Consider the following 16,179-nt stretch of genomic DNA (forward strand, 5'->3'; position numbering starts at 1 on the left):
ATGAACGGTTAGGCAAAAGGTTTGTTCCATACCTTATAGGAATGTCAACACATTTAAATCTAAAATAACACTGCTTTGAAGTCCCATTGATAAGCCTTTTTTGGAGGCATAAGTGTTATTTTAAAATGTGCATAATTGAAGAAGGTAGGATGATTTTTGTTGTTGTTGTTGTTAGGAGTCATTTACTCATGATTGTCTCGCCAACATTCAGTGTTTTGAGGGTGACAAGAAAGGCCCAAGACCCGAAATGAACTGATTATAAAAGTGTGCAGGTATGCGGGAGCATGCCAAAGCTAATTTGCTTTCTGTAAAACACAAAATGAAACTGGGTATAATTTTGTGTTTTTAATTAATTGGTGTTAGTTCTCAACTACTAGAAATGGAGAAGTAGAGCAGAAGGGTTAGGGAAGGCACTGTCAAAAATAATGTCCTCATATTGAGCACAACGATTATGTTAAATACTTCCATTAATTTTTAGAAATTTTCAGCCAACCAGAATGGAAATCTGAAGTTTCAATAAATGTTTTTGGTCATTTTCATCCACAAAGATACAAAAAGTACTTTATTTTAAAATTTCCTGGTCAAGACTCTCCCTCTCATATTTCTGCTGTGAACACAGGTCTGGTCATTTGCTAAGCTTTTCACGTTTCCACTGGGAAGCCTCGTTGAGCACTGCCACATCTTCTTACCATAATTAGTACATTCGGCAAAGGGGCTGGATTACTTGTTTCGCCCCAAATTAGGTTCCCAGCACCCTTGATGCATCCCCAGGACCCTGATAATCTAGTTGTTCTCTGTTCACTGTTTTCACTTGGGAACCAAAATCATGTTACTGCCCCCAGAGTCAGGTCCTGTTGGTCCTTAATTGAATTACTCTATTTGTGGAGCCTGGATGGCCCTAATCCACATCATCAGACTTGCTGACCTAATTAGAGAGTTTTGCAAGACAGGCCAGAGAAAACCACTTCCCACATGAGACGTCCTTCCACCTGGTGGAGTCTCTGTATGTGTGGTGAATGCACGGAAGTAGACCCCGGGCGATGGGGTTGGAGGTACTGAATCCATACTCCCGGGATTTTGAGACCATAAAATTCCACGCAACAGCAAAACTGTTGAATACATCAAGTCAGGATTGAAAAATCAATAGTAAAATGTCACAGAGAAACTTGCAAAGCCATGTATTTAGGGCTTGATTCATGTCTTTTCTTTGTTTGATACTAGTCTGTTTATAATAATGTCCACACATAGAAACTGGGGATGATCTGGCCTGACATTGTTTTTAAAAGATCTGAATATTTATGAACAATATGCCAGCAGTGTGATTTGCGGCTATTAAAGTAAATCCCGTTATATCTGGCCACATGTCAGATTCGGAGTACTGAATTGGGAGGTATTTATTCTTCATGAGGTCCTTGATGGAGCTCAGTGGAAGCACTGTGTTCACTGCAGCTCCTGTCAAGAAGAGTCTTGGCCACAGGAAGACATCCAGAGGGTGTTCCTGAGGGTGGGATGAATGGGATGAGAGGAAAATGGTGAAAGATCTAGAAACCATGGCTGATATGGAAAGGTTGGAAGAGCTGGGTACAAGGATTAGGGGAGTCCTAACTATTGGCTTCTGGCTGGCTGAGGATCCATCTTCATGAAGGGGTTCTGTTCATGCTGGAGTGCTTTCAAGAGCAGGCATTTTAAGGAGGGGAAAGATTTCAGTTTGACACAAGAATTTAAAGGAATGTTGTGCCTCACAGGTAGCGAGGTCCCTGTCACTGTCTGGGGACCACCTTTTGAGCCTGGCGTGCAAAGAATCCTTCTGCTGTGTAAGAGATGGGACTAAATGGATCTTCCCCATTAAGATTTATGGTCTTATGCCATTCTCTGCGTCGCTTGTTCAGAAGCCATTCACAGGAGAGGAGAGGGTACTGAAACCAGAAGGCAAAGAGACGGTTGTTTGACTTAAATGGTTTAGAGGAAACTTGATTGAGCACCTGCAATATGTAGGAGACTATGCTTCATGCTCTGGGGAGAGAGAGAGGGGATGGGGTGGGAGGAAGGTAGGATGCCACATCCCATCTTTAAGGAGCTTGCAGGAGAGTAGAGATGTCCACACATATGGGCAAGGCAGGCTGCAGTGTCCCCGGGTTAGGGGGTGGGGGGTACACAAAAGGGCCCCAGGGCTAAGCTGGGAGAGCAGGGCTGATTCCACATGGGATGCTCTGTGAAGGGGGCCTGGAAGGGGCTGGCAATTCCAAGACTCTGGAGCAAAGTGAACATGTTTTCTACAGGGAGCAGACAACATGGGGTGGCTTGCCTTTCCCCAGTGGTGACATGGGTGGGTCAGGTCACTGTTTGTCAAGAGGGGTGGGCATGCTGAGGGGAGAATATTGAGGAGACTGGGTCAAGATGGGAGAGCCTAGAACGCCATATGGTAGAGTGGGGGCTTTTACGCCAGGACCCGTGGGCCTGGGACCTGAATGGAGGCAGGAGGCACAATGGTGTTGCTACGCTGATCGGTGGGAGTGGCAGTTGCTGTTTTTTCTGATGGGTGCTTGGATATGGAAGCTAGGAAGCTAAGGGGTGCTGCTTGGTAATGCCTGGAAACACTTTCGGTTGTCACAACTTTGGGAAGGGCTACTTCTGACGTCTGGTGGGTGAAGGTGAGGGATGCTGCTAAACATCTTATGATGCATAGGACGGGCCCTATGCCCCAACAAAGCATTGCCTTGCCCAAAAGGTCAACAGTGCCGAGGATGACAAAGTCTGCTCTCGAGCACGTCTCTTCCTTCCTTCCCACAGTGGTGCAGTGAGGCTGAACAGGTGGTCACCAACAGATTTTTTTTGCTTCTCCTTTCTATAGTCATTTGCTTCTTACATGGACCAGCAGTGCCTCTGCTGAAATGCTTGTCTGCACCCCTCACTTTGCCTTGACACCCTAGAAGAACACCACAGAGGCACGAGGAAAAGGAATCTGGATGTGAGCAAGCTGTTCAGGCTTGAGATCATGTTCTGCATCCCTGGATTCACAGGGATGGGACAGGGTATTGAAGAAGTGTCCATGTTGCAAATGTATGGGATTGCTGCCATGATCCTCAATCTAGATTTCAGATGTCTGATAAGGAAAAGAATTGTTGTGACGGTAGCTTTGATCCTAAACTTGTCACCTCTGATGGTCTGTCCCTGAAGGTGTCAGATGCAGGGAGAGAGCCTGGGTGGTGATCCGGGAACAGCTTAGCTCTGCCCGAGGTTACCAAGTTTATTCCTGTGGGGAGAGAAAAAAGGGAATGTTTATAAATATTTTGGCAGTTACTGGCTTGAGTTCAACTCGTATTTGATGTAACATGTCATCTTTTTGGTGTTCTAAAATTAAATGTTGATGTAAGAGCTTTGAATCACCCTTACTTACAAATGTATTGCTTTTGAACTCACTGTGTGTGTGCGTGTGTGTGTTTTCCCATCATTTCTCCCATCTTGAATGCTTTGCCAACTTGCTTGGAGGGAATTTGCGGTGCTCCCACTCGGTCTGTAACTCGAAAGCCACAACTGACCATGGCACATGTGAGTTCTCTTCCCGTGGCGGGGCTAGGCGATGCAGCCAGAGTGGTGCATGCGTTGTGGGGAGAAGTGGGCCCGCCCTGCAAGCTGTTGGCAGGCCTGAAACTGGCTCCTATTTAAAGTGGCTGCATCAGGGAGCAGCTGCAGCCACACAGGATCTGCGAGCACCACGTGCCTCCCTCCAAGCAGAGATTATTACTATCGTAGGGTCTCTTTAACATTTGCCAAAATAGAAACAGAATCTTTGGTTTGGTTCACAAAGAATAATCAAGACTACATTGGAAACAGATGTGCATCAAGATTTCAAACTTGAAAGAGCAAACTTTCTCAGCGCCATGGCCCGGAGCTGCATCGCTGAAAAGCATTTCCGACTGTTTTCCTATTGAGTCGGATGTGGAATAGCCGTGTTTGTAAAGCGGGCTGGGTAGTGACAGGGTTCATGTGCTGGAAATGTTTTTGGCACCACCGACTTAACTCCACTCCCCCTTGCAAGCCTCCCTCTGGTCTCATGAAAGACTTTTTAAATTTAGCACAGAGCATTTCTGTCAGAACACAGCAGTCCTTCTCTGCAAGGGTCAGGGCACAGTGCTTTCCTTCCGGTGGCAGGCCCAGGCCAATACTCGGGGGGTCGAGAGCAGGACTGGGGTCCCCAGTACTGCCCACAGGAGTCAAACCAGCAGGATTTGCCCCTCTGCGAGGACATCTGCTCACAATCCCTTTTTATGCGTTCAGGACCTTGTGTGGGGTGGAGACAGCCGTGTCTGGAAGAGACTACAGTTTTAATAAGATTTAATAAGCTAATATTCTTTTGCTCTTCCACCATGAACATGTCAATATCTCTGTGTCTTTCACACAAGAGGAGGATACAAGTGATGGTTTTTTAAATGATTATATCTTATAAATAACAGCATACCATTTGTTGTTATACCCGATTTGCTTTTTAAATGCAGTAATTTTACATATTTCTTTTTAGAAACAAGTAGGGGAAACATTTCCAGTCAAAATCTAGCTTAAAGATTAGTGCATGTTTGCTTGGCACTCATTCACCTTGTTTTAGATTTTATTTTTCAAAGTATTGCTTCCAAGAGATGGAAATTACTCTATTTCATTGCATGGTAAGAAGGAAAATAAAGCATTAGAGTGCCCTCTCTTGTACAAAATGAACATTAAAATATTTAAGAGAATAAAGGCTCTGAAATGTAATAATCCCTTCTAAGAGATGATTCAGTGCATTACTTCACTAATTTGGTGAAGTAATGGTCAGAGTGGTAGCAGTTATGTAGTGCAAGGATGAGCTCTTTTTTCTAAATCACATCAGTACTCCAACTCATTTTATAGAGTAACTTTCAGATATTTTATAGAGTATCTTGCCTCTGATGATGTTATGTACGCCTCAGAAATAAATCTGTAAGATTCATAATTTTGTAAGCATGTCATGCTTTAAGAAAACTCAATCATATATATGTATATATAGATACACATATATATAGTTCTCCCTTCTTTAATTTTCAAGTAAAAAAGTAAGACCAGGAGTTCATAATTTACATGTTTACTAGTCTCTTTTGAGAAGATCTCCTTTAAAAGCCAGCTTCTCCAGGGTTTTAATAGCAGGATAAAGAGTAAGGATAGTTTGTTTTTCAGTTTGTCAAGCAGACATTCATTTTGTAAAGTCAAGATTCATCTTTCTTAATTTCGTCAATGATTGCTGGACCAGATACTCCCGTATATTGCCATATCGTGACTGCTTCTAGCATACGCGTTGTCTGTTGGTTACCTTTGCTATTTCTGTGAAGTGCGTGGCCTTATGCCCATCAACAGATGAAGAAATGAAGACTAACCATTTCCGTGACTGGCCCGCAGCCAGTAAACACCCCCGTCAAAACCTCAAACTTAAAAAAAAAAAAACAAAAAACAAAAAAAAAAACCTCAAACTTAAGTCTGCTGACTTCTGAATTTGGGGCTCTCCATAAGTAAAACACAAGGCAGCTCTCAGGGGCAGCCTGGGTGGCTCAGCGGTTTAGCGCCACCTTCAGCCCAGGGCGCGATCCTGAAGACCCGGGATCAAGTCCCATGTCGGGCTTCCTGCATGGAGCCTGCTTCTACCTCTGCCTGTGTGTGTGTGTGTGTGTCTGTCTGTCTCTCTCTCTATCTCTCATAAACAAATAAATAAAATCTTAGAAAAAAAAAAAAGAAAGGCAGCTCTCAGAACTGTGGAGGGCCTCAGGGGCACAGGGTTCGTTTGTATCTGTTATCATTAAGGGAAGGTACTGCATCGTTACTGGTTTCCAGTGGGGGAGGCCTGTTCATCTTGGTTGTGTTTTGGTTGGACTGTGGTTCTTTGGGTTATTTGAGGGACTAATACTATTTTTCTTAAAATAAAATAAAATTGTGTGAAATTTTTTATCTCAAAACACTAAAAGTGACAAAAAGTTATATAACCGACCTTCATTTTCATGACTACCGGTCGGCTGCTTATTTTCTTTTTAAGGATATTTTAAAATATCAGTGGGAATATATTTGCTGAAGCATATTTTAGTACCATGATTTCATTGATGTGAGGATCAGACAGTTCAAGCGAGCACAAGCCCCCATCCCCCCTTCAGACCCTAATGTACCCCAAGACCAGTTTTTCTCTGGAAATGGTGAATGGGTATGGTTTATATATTTCTGTGGTTTTGGATGAACAGTGACAGAATCCAGGATGCTACCCAGACATGAGTCAGGGACGTGCACTAAGTGAACTGATACCACATTGTCATAGCATATTGTTCATTTCCATAGGCACAGCCCTTTCAGACAACACAAAACCAAAGACAAGCATGAGATAGACCGAATGACCCTCACCGTGGTAAGGAGATTAAAAACTCTGTTGTTTTTTTTCAAGATTTTATTTTCTTTTATTTTTTTAGTAATCTCTACCCACAATGTGGAACTTGAACCCATAACCCTAAAATCTAGAGTCACCTGCTCCACCGATTTAGCCAGCTAGGCTTCCTCTTAAAATCTCTATCCTTATTTGTATCTTAATTTTCATGTCTCATTCCATCACAACTGGTGTAAAAATTTGCTTTCTTAAAACAAATGAGTGGAGATACAGTTCCTAAAATTCCTAACTGGAAAACTTAGTGAAAATAGATGCTGAGGCAGAAATTAAGGTTTGCCACCTGTCAGTAAGATAAAGATCCAGAAAATCAAAAACCAAAATAAGGAGATCAAAGAAAAGAAAAAATTGCGGAGGCACAGAAGAACAGGGAGCCCTTTTTCTCCTGACCTGGTCCCAGCCTGTTGATTGACATTGAAAATGACTAGTAATCTGCGGCACCTGGCTGGCTCAGTTAGTGGAGCGTCCAACTCTTGATCTCAGGGTCATGAGTTCAAGCCCCATGTTGGGCATAGCCATTACTTAAAAGAAAAAAAGAAAGTGACTAGTACAGTTTCATATTTCCTTAGAGTGAATATTAATTCATGTTGAATCTGCAGTTTTTAATTTTAACACTGTCCTTACCTAAGAGATGGCCTTTAGGTCTGCTTGGGCGTCAGGGCCCTCTCTCCAGGAGTGCATCTTTGAAATCATGTTCTTTTCTCCCCCAGAATGTGGAACTCCCAGAGGCCTTCTCCCCGGAACTGCGGTCCCTCCTAGAAGGCCTGCTCCAGAGAGACGCCAGCAAGCGACTCGGCTGCCATGGGGGCGGGTAGGCTGTTTTAGCTCTTGAGTCTTGTCACCCGGAACACATAACCGTTTCAGTACATCACAGATCATTCCTAGCCCCTGAAAATCTCCCATTTTGATCTGATGGGGGGAAAAAGCTAATGGAAAATATGTATGCTGTCCTTTGTGTTTCATAATTAAGACATTGAAGGAGTCGCTAACTTTTTAACTTTAATAATCAATCATGTTGATGGTGGAAATGAATCCTGATATTTCTCAGTTCTTTTGGGGAAGTTTTACTAATTATGCTTGTAGTTATGGCAGTTCAATATCCTGATCTTGGGTCTTACATGTTTTCTCTCATGCATAACCAGCCAGCTGCTGTTTTACACATGCTTTCTAGCTGCTAGAATGCCTTCCTGTGGTCCTCAAACTTGACTGATATTTTGGCTGGATATAGAATTCTAAATCGATAATGATTCTCCCCCAGAACTTTGAAGATACTGCTTTATTGTATGTAATAAAGTTGGTCATGGAGCTGAGTTATCACTCCTTCTGTCAGGCACTGGCAGTTCCTTGTACTGCGGAGGTTCATTTTCTTCAGCTTGGGGAATACTTTTTTTTTTATTTATTTGACATCCCCTCTCCTCTATTTCCTTGGTTAGCTCGTAGAACTCTTTTTAGGTGCCTGTAGGGATTTCTAGAATGGTCGTCAATGTGTCTCTCCTCATGTATTCTCTGTATCTTCACTTTGATTCTGTTCTACATTCTGTTGGCTTAAGTCTCTAATCCCTCCAATTGCTTTTTAAAATCTTTAGCAGGCTTAATTTTTCCAAAATAGAACCTTTCAGAGGTTCCCCTCACTCCATTAGAATAAACACCTAGCTGCAGGCGTTTTGGAATTGGATTTGGAGGAAGAAAGTATGGTGTTTGTGTGTGCATGCGCGTGTGTATACATCCGTGTGTGTGTGAAGGGTTCCACATACAGAGTTCAGCCTGTCCTCAGCCTGTGGCTCCCCCACCCCCTATCCCACCCCCTCTGGCCCCGGGCAATAGCTCTGCCACTTCCTGCCCTCGGTCACTGCTCCTGCATCCACATGCCTCCTGCATCCTGCCTGCTGATGGCTCCCCATCCCTCTTTGTGATGCATTTATGTCTCTGTTCCTCTTCCATCATTTTAGTGGTTGTTGGAAAGGAATAAATGCAAAACACAAGGGGACACCCTTTGACTTGAATTCATTCATTCATTCAGTAAACACTTACTGAGCACCCTCTGAGTGCCAGCCACCATCCTAAGTGCTGGGGCTGAGGCAGTCCACAAGGTAGCCACAGCCCTGCCTTCTTGGAGCTTGTTATGGGGCCAGGAGTGAATGATATTATAGAAATGATGAAATAAGTAATGATGAAAAGATGACCTCAGACAGAAGAGCGTGAATGAGATAAATAAAGCATTGTTGTCCTTGAGCCGCCAGCTTTGGGAGGGGGGTAGGAAGGGACCCCAGGCAGAAGGGTTGGTGAGGGTAGGGCTTTGAGGGTCAGTCAAGCTTCCATGATGCAGAAGAGCAGGAAGGCTGGAGGGCCAGGAGAGGGAGGTCAGGAGCCAGACAGAGAGGCAGTGAGCTCTCTAGGCAGGTCCTATAGGCTGTGTCTCCAGACTTCACTGTAAGTACAAGGAAGCCTCTGGAGAGTCCTGGGCAGGGGTGAAGGAAGATGGTTTGAAAAAATGATGTGAGTGCGGCGTGGGTCAGGTGGAGCTGCAGGCTGTGTGGCTGGAGTGCAGGCTGGGGCAGGGGGCAGTTAGGGCCATTCAGGGAGCAGGTTGGGGACCTGGATGATGGTAGCAGTGGCAGGACATTCAGCATCCCCTTCATGATCGAAGACCCCGCGGCCCCCACTCAGGGTTGGATCTCCATGAGGATTGGAGGCAGTAAGAAGAAGCCCCAGGACTTGCCATGGGGTAGGCTGTAGAGTGTAGAGAGAGTGGGTATCGGGGGTGATCTGGCTCTTCAGCCTTAGACAACAAAATGTGGGAGTAAGTCAGGAGTTCTATGGACCTCTTGCCCAGTCGAGTGGAGATACCAAGTAGGTGCTGGGTGGGTGGGTCTCCTGGTGTGCAGGACAAGGTCGGCACTTGGGACACAGAGCTGGGAGCTGTTCGCAGGTACAAGGCACTTAGTCATGGCAAGGTGAGGTCACCCAAAGAGTGATAGCCGAGGAAGGGGGCCGAGAACCAGCCCTTGGGGCTCTACTGCAGGGGACAGGGCTGGGGGAACCCTGGGCAGGCCTGTGGGAGAATCTCTGGCGGGCATGGGGACTGCATTTTCCCTGTGCAGGCTTTCTTCATGGTATATACAGGCCCTTCTCTTCTGCATAAATTGAACTTTAAGGGTGATCTTTGGGAAAACTTTTTCTTCAATTAATAAGGAGGTTTGCCATGCACTGTGTTCCTAGATTTCTAGTTTGCTTCTAAATTCACATTTGGGGCTTCATATGCCTATTGTTTGATCTAACATGCCTCATCGACATTTGCTGTAAATCTCCTCGATGTGGAGATCTCTAATTCTTGCTTGAATTTGTTCTCATGGCGACAGAATTCTATGTGTCTATATATCTGTGACAACTCCCTGGTTCTCTCAAACTGGAATACACATCCCTGATAAATTACCATATGGAATAATAGTCCTAGCTTCTGCATACAGTATTTCAAGACATCCAGTGTTTCCTGTGTTGCTTTGAAAGAAGCATATTAAAAAAAAAAAAAAGAAAAGAAAGAAGCATATTTTACTTGTTTACTTAAAGAACTGAAAATGGTCATTCCTCTGTGTTTTTACCAGGAGACAGCTTTTGGAAAATATTTCTTAGGTTTGCAAATGCACCCTTACCACCTTTGTGCCTCTTCCACAGGGCACAAGAAGTAAAGGAACACATCTTTTTCAAAGGAATCGACTGGCAGCATGTCTACTTACAGAAGGTACTCTGGGGGCACTGGGTGGCCTGGGTCCCCACTTCCTGGGTCCATCCCCCAGAGCCTCGAACCCTGCCCCCGGGGCGCTCCTGACCGTGTGCTGCCTTCTAGGGGTGCCTTACCACTGACTCCCTCCAGGCTGAGGTCGGTTTCCCTAGTTAACAGTTTCAAACTACCTGCAGTATACATTAATAAATACTGAAGTGGAGTTGTTATCTAATTCAAATGTCCATATAACTGAGATGTTTTTAGCTTTCGCTCACTTTTTTGACTTCCTATCTCAGTCAGAGTGTATTTTCATATAGACCTTTATAAAAATATAGAAGAAGCATGTGTCACAAATCTACATACACTTCCAAGCCCACACCCCACAACTTAAGGATCAATATGACTGGATATCAACAGAATCCTTTCTTTTAGGATATTTTTATATTCCCATTGGTACAGGAAAACACCCCCAAACTAAAGTCTTTAAAAACACGATCAGCTGTGGGTTCATTTTTGCATGATCTCCAACTGTCAAGGAATGAAGCTGTATTAGTCCCGCCTGATGGGACTGAGAGAGCGATCTGCAGCTCCATTGGTGTCGGCCTTTGGACACTTAGGAGTGTAGAGCACCCCTCCTGCCCTCCCTGCACTTTAAGGCTCCCACAGGTAGTTGTGGTGCTGTGTTGTCTGAGAGGTAGTGTCTTCCTAAAGTTGAGCTGGCAGGATGTGCAGTCTGGAGACTTCATCATATTCAATAATGCTTTAAGACTTTGGATGTGAATCTTTCTTTTTGCCCCTTAACTTTCTCTAAAATATAGGGTCTTCTTTTAGGGCTGTTCCATGCACAAGCTTGTCTGTGAAATATGTATTGTGCCGTGTACCAGCTCGACTGGAGTGCTCACAGAGTGCAACACATCAGTGTCTTGCACAGTGCTCTTGCTATAGAGTGGTAGGCTGGCACAAGCGGTGAGGTGATCCAATAACTGAACCAGGCTTCTTTGGATCTTCTAGTACCCTCCACCTTTGATTCCTCCCCGAGGAGAAGTCAATGCTGCTGACGCCTTTGACATTGGCTCATTTGATGAAGAGGATACCAAGGGCATCAAGGTACATAAGGGTGTTTTGGAGGGTGGGGAGATTTTTTACTCAGTCAAACTGAATGATTGTCTTAGCATTGGCCTGCTTGTGGAATGTCACTCACCACTGAACACCTAACATATTTGAAGCAGGTAGAAGTCAAGGACCTAAATTAGAAACTATGAAACTATGTGGACTAATCATTTTATGTTTGATAAACTGGTAAGTGGTCAGTTTCTTATGGATTTGGATATATTTGCGATTGAAATAGAACGCAGGGCAGCCTGGGTGGCTCAGCGGTTTAGCGCCTGCCTTCAGCCCAGGGTGTGATCCTGGAGACTTGGGATCAGGTCCCTCATCAGGCTCCCTGCATGGAGCCTGCTTCTCCCTCTGCCTGTGTCTCTTCCCCTCTCTCTCTCTCTCTGTGTCTCTCATGAATAAATAAATAAAATCTTAAAAAAATAAAATAAAATAAAAATGAAATAGAATGCAAACGTATATAAAGCAGAGAAAAACAACCGTGTGATAGCAGACACACTTTGCCTTGTGCCAAAGAGCCAGCCATCTTAATCCTTTTAAGTATTCAGATCTCTCTGTTAGGAAGGAAAGAGCAAACAGCGTGAGTCATTTTGCATTTGTCAATCAAAAGTAAAATAATCACTGTGTTTTTTTTGTATAATCCTCTGCATTTTTCAAACTTTTGTTCATATCATTATGTGTCCCAGTAGACAAGGCATAATTACAGACGGTGAGTCATGAGGGAAAATCATCCTCCTCAGGCTGCTAAGTCAGAGTGTATCACTACATGTCAGGCTCATGTCTGCCCCCACCTTCTCAGCTTCCCCCAGGACCTCCCCTCCCTTCTTAGCTGCCTCCTTATACCCTGGTTGTGTGAACCCCCCTCATTTTTCCTACAAGCAGCTCCCCCTCCAGAAGACTGCAGCACTCTAAGCACACACACCTATGAGGAGCTGTAGCTAGGGACACGAAGGACTGGAACCAACAGGGCATGGGGACAGAAGTGGTAGGCACGCGGCAGGGGAGGAGGGAGGCCAGGTGCATCAGGACACGAGGAGTGGCAGCTGGTTGGAACAGGCAGCATCAGGGAGGAAGGGTCAATTGGGGTACCCCCAGGACCAGCTTCCCAGGAAGAAGAGCTTAGGCCAAGGGGAAGTGGAGGTGTGGTCTGGGGCAGTGGCTCCCACCGTTGGGGGGACGGCAGCATGCCCAGGGCCCAGATATGTGCATCACCACCAGACCTGGTCTGCAGCCTAGATGGACAGCACGGGTCCAGCATGTGAGTACCACTGTACAGCCATGCGGTGGAGAAAGGTCATTTACAAAGTCAGATAAAAGGATTACTGTTTTCACAGTAGAGTTGTCATCAGATGTACTACCATCCACGGAAGGGTGTTAGATAAAACAACTGTGATGTGGAGCCCACAGATATTTTTGAGATTATAAAGAGATTCTCAAACTTTAAATTTTGTAGACCATAATCAGGGCTCTGGAGTTGGACAGACTGAGCTCAGATCTGCTCTCATTAGCTGAGTGACTTTGGGCCATTCAGGTCACCTCCCACGCCTTGGTTCTGTCACCTGTGATGGGTTGTGAGGCCGATTTCTCTGAGGTAGAGGAGAGAGCCTCCTTAAGCCTCCTGGCCTGTAGTCCATGCTTCAGTTAGGAGGTTCCGTCATTGTGGTTTCCATTCTCTGTGACCAAGAGCTAAGGATGAGTGTGCTCAGAATGAGAAGGGGCGTGTGGCCAGGGATCCAGCCGGAAATGAGCCTGGGACAGCCTGGTCCAGTTAGAGGGTCTGGGTCTTAAGAAACCAATTCTTTATCTTTAAAAAAGCAGCCAATAATATACTCTTCTTTAAAAAACAGGAACAGAAACAAGATAAGTATACATTTTCTTCTTTGCTTTATTCATTTTTAACAATTTATGCTGAGTCCTGAAAGTCAAGGCTCCCTGAAATTCTAGGAAGCAGAAGTTTGTATACAAAGCAGACTTGGCCCTTTCTGAGCAACTACTTTGGAAAGGAGTGTGTTTTTACTTTTGGCAGATGCTTTCAGAATCCGTTCCTGTGGCCCTGATCACAGGGTGTCCCTCCACCCTGGTGCACTAGCACCTCATCTCTCTCTCTCTCTCTCTCTCTCTCTCTCTCTCTCTCTCTCTCGTGAGTGGGCACAGCCTCCAGCATTCATGCTCTGAGCCACTGAGGATTTCAGCTCTGGCCTCAGCCTGGAAATGGAAAAGGAAAGGAAGGTTCTGTGAACCAAAGGACCCTAAAATCAACATATGCTTGTAAGAGGACCCTAAGGGCAGCCGGAGAACCCTCTGTGTTTCATTGATTTGCTAAAGTCTTGGGGGCAAGTGCCTCTTCAAGCTCTTTTTCTTGTAAATAACTTGCCTATTAACGATAATCTATCCAGTACTTCTTTCTCAGGCAAAGTAGCAAGTAAATCAAGTTTATAAAGAGATCTGTGCTTTTGATTGACAAATGTGTTCCTTTCTTTCAGTCAGATCACTAACCTTTCTGCCACGGAACTGTAGCTCAGAGGCATAAAATCATTTTCTTTGCTTATTTTCGGAGTGTGGCCTCTAAGCTCAGGGGGAAGAATGAAGACTTTTGAGTAATAGTTTGGAGGAAAAATGCTATCATTAAGTGTAATTTTTATTCCAGTGCCTCTTAAAGGCAAAGTTGCCTTAACTCCCAGTGAACTCCACATGCCTCCCGAGCTCCATGCTTACACACTTACTTGATGGAGTTGTTACACTAGGTTTGTGAAAAGTTGGAAGGTTTGTGGAATGAATGGAAAATTCAGCTTCCTCTCCCCTCTGCTCATCTCACTTTTCAGATGAATTGAGGGTGTTTAGAAACCACCCCCTCCCACCTACCTTTTCCCTTTTAATTGTTTCTAAAACTACAGCACTTTAACTTCCTACTTTTGCAAATAGAATTACCTCGCCATCATTGAGATTCTGTTTTGTTGTTGGATCTTTTCGTACTTCAAATAAAACCCTGTACATATTAGTTTTTCTTTGGCAAAAATGTAATGAAGATGGTGTAAGGGAACGGCTGAATCTTAGCAGCCCCCGGGCTGAAGGTAAGAACAGTGAGAACAATGGTGGGTCTGGGTTGCTTAATATCATTAACAGACACTTAAAACAACTAATGAGCTGTCTCTAAAGGATTTTGTACTGTGGTCCGGTGATCTTCCCATGTACAGTTAGGATACTTCTGAATCTGTGGCCTTGCTAAGTATGTTAAATCATAACTATCTTGATCTCTTAAAATAATAAGCTTCTTGATTGCGACCAAGATCTCTACAAGAATTTCCCCTTGGTGATCTCCGAGCGCTGGCAGCAGGAAGTAGCAGAAACAGTTTATGAAGCCGTAAATGCAGACACGGATAAAATCGAGGCCAGAAAGAGAGCTAAAAATAAGCAACTTGGACACGAAGAAGGTAAAATAGCCAGCATGTCTCAAAATATTTTCAGTGCGATGAATTTTTAAAAAATTCTTGCAAAGCTGAGAAAGTATATGGGTCATAAAGTACTTTCCAGGGGTGGCAGGGGGAACACCATAAATAGTTTTGTGTGGCTTAGAAAAGCTCAGTGTAATATTTCAAAGTCCTCAGTCAACATATAAATGAAGGTGGTCAGCAGTAACGTGTCAGTGTGTCCTCCGATCATGGAGCATTTAGAGTTTTTTGGCCAGTGAGGACTGAATATTACAGTGCCAGGAGTAGGCCTGGCTTCGTGGACGTGTGACCTGGGCCACCTCCTGGGATACTGCACTGGCTTGAACGCTCTGCTGTTACTGTCTTGATGTTCTTAATCATTTTTGAAAGGGGGCCTGCATTTTCATTTTTCACTGGGACCAGCGAAGCATGTCATAAATGGCTTTGGGGAGGGACTCAGCATGCATGTCCCTTGTCAAGAGCTATAAATCAATATAATTACATTTATTTTACAACCAGCATTAAAGAATTGCGAAGCTGCATTTTTATTTACGATATTTGAGTGCCCTGTTGGGATTTCCAAAGCGGAGTACATAACATCAAGTATTAAACTAGTCCGCCATGCTTGATTCACCAGATGTTGTCGCTCTCAATTTTTGTAAGATTTTATGAATCTGGGATATTTAAATGTATTGTGGTTAATGACCATGATGTCATTTGCTTTACTTCTAGGCAAAGACTTTTTGAGGTTAGCGTTATATAATAAGAGAGACTGTCCAGAAACAAATTCATTATGTTAATAAGTTGCTTGAATGGGGGCAGTTTGATGCAGGCTCATTGGTCATGTTGATCAGTTCCTGGTAGCATTTTTCACCTGCTCAGAAACGTGTGCCTGAGCTCAAATGGATTCTTCCTTATATAAAAGCTGCCTGAGTACCCCAAGGGAGCGGCACGGCCCCATAATTGTGCTCACCTCCACTCAGCAGGGAGAGGAGCTTCATTTCTAAGCTGTTCCTTAGAGAGCACGTCCATTGATATCACTCTGGACTGTTGACCATAGCAAATTTTATGGGAAATTACCTCAGTAGTAATTTGCTCTGGGGAGGGCCATGATGTCACTAGAATCTTGACAAATTGGACCCAGAAAAAAATAGGTATACCTTAATGACCTTGTTGAGGTTATCCTTTTAATTAGCGCCTCAATTAGAGCACCTAGCAAATTAATGAATTTATCTTCATATACAAGTGATTGATTTGGGCATCTGTGGATGTTGGTTGAAGATCTCAGGAGTCATCTTATAGAACAGTACAGCCTAAGCTTAGGTCTCTGAAGCAAACCTGCAAGGCATCTGTCTTCCATATTCTTTAGCCATGCAAACACTTTCCCATTAAAATGACAACTCCAAGGAGCCTACCTGATCACCTCGTCCCCCCTCTCCTTGGTTCTTTGCCCTCCTGTATGTGGCACAGTGTAGGTATTGCTGATC

At 44.3% G+C, this 16,179-nt stretch overlaps 1 protein-coding gene and 1 long non-coding RNA gene across 9 annotated transcripts in view; one reads left to right on the forward strand and one right to left on the reverse strand.

Annotated features, from left to right (window-relative positions):
- The window catches only part of GRK3 (G protein-coupled receptor kinase 3), a 132,332-nt gene that overhangs the window by 101,283 nt on the left and 14,870 nt on the right, over positions 1 to 16,179 (forward strand). For 5 of the 7 annotated variants that reach the window (XR_005379327.1, XM_038575484.1, XM_038575485.1 and 2 more), the window contains exons 14-18: positions 6,328 to 6,394; positions 7,138 to 7,238; positions 10,100 to 10,166; positions 11,160 to 11,255; positions 14,533 to 14,695. Coding sequence is in view for 5 of the 7 variants with exons in the window: in XM_038575484.1 (XP_038431412.1) it covers positions 6,328 to 6,394; positions 7,138 to 7,238; positions 10,100 to 10,166; positions 11,160 to 11,255; positions 14,533 to 14,695 (494 nt within the window). In the remaining 2 variants the exon portion in view is untranslated. The remainder of the gene's footprint in view (positions 1 to 6,327; positions 6,395 to 7,137; positions 7,239 to 10,099; positions 10,167 to 11,159; positions 11,256 to 14,532; positions 14,696 to 16,179) is intronic. The other 2 variants (XR_005379328.1, XM_038575486.1) reach the window with 2 other exon arrangements.
- On the reverse strand, positions 5 to 7,630 carry LOC119866197. Of its 2 annotated transcripts, none has more exons than XR_005379330.1 (3): positions 7,052 to 7,622; positions 3,156 to 3,253; positions 5 to 1,498 (listed from the first exon to the last, which is right to left on the reverse strand). It is a non-coding gene; the product is annotated as an uncharacterized LOC119866197 (long non-coding RNA). The 2 variants fall into 2 exon arrangements; XR_005379329.1 differs by having other exon boundaries at positions 6 to 1,498; positions 2,867 to 3,253; positions 7,052 to 7,630.

Source organism: Canis lupus, chromosome 26 (assembly GCF_011100685.1).
Source record: "Canis lupus familiaris isolate Mischka breed German Shepherd chromosome 26, alternate assembly UU_Cfam_GSD_1.0, whole genome shotgun sequence".
NCBI lineage: Eukaryota > Metazoa > Chordata > Mammalia > Carnivora > Canidae > Canis > Canis lupus.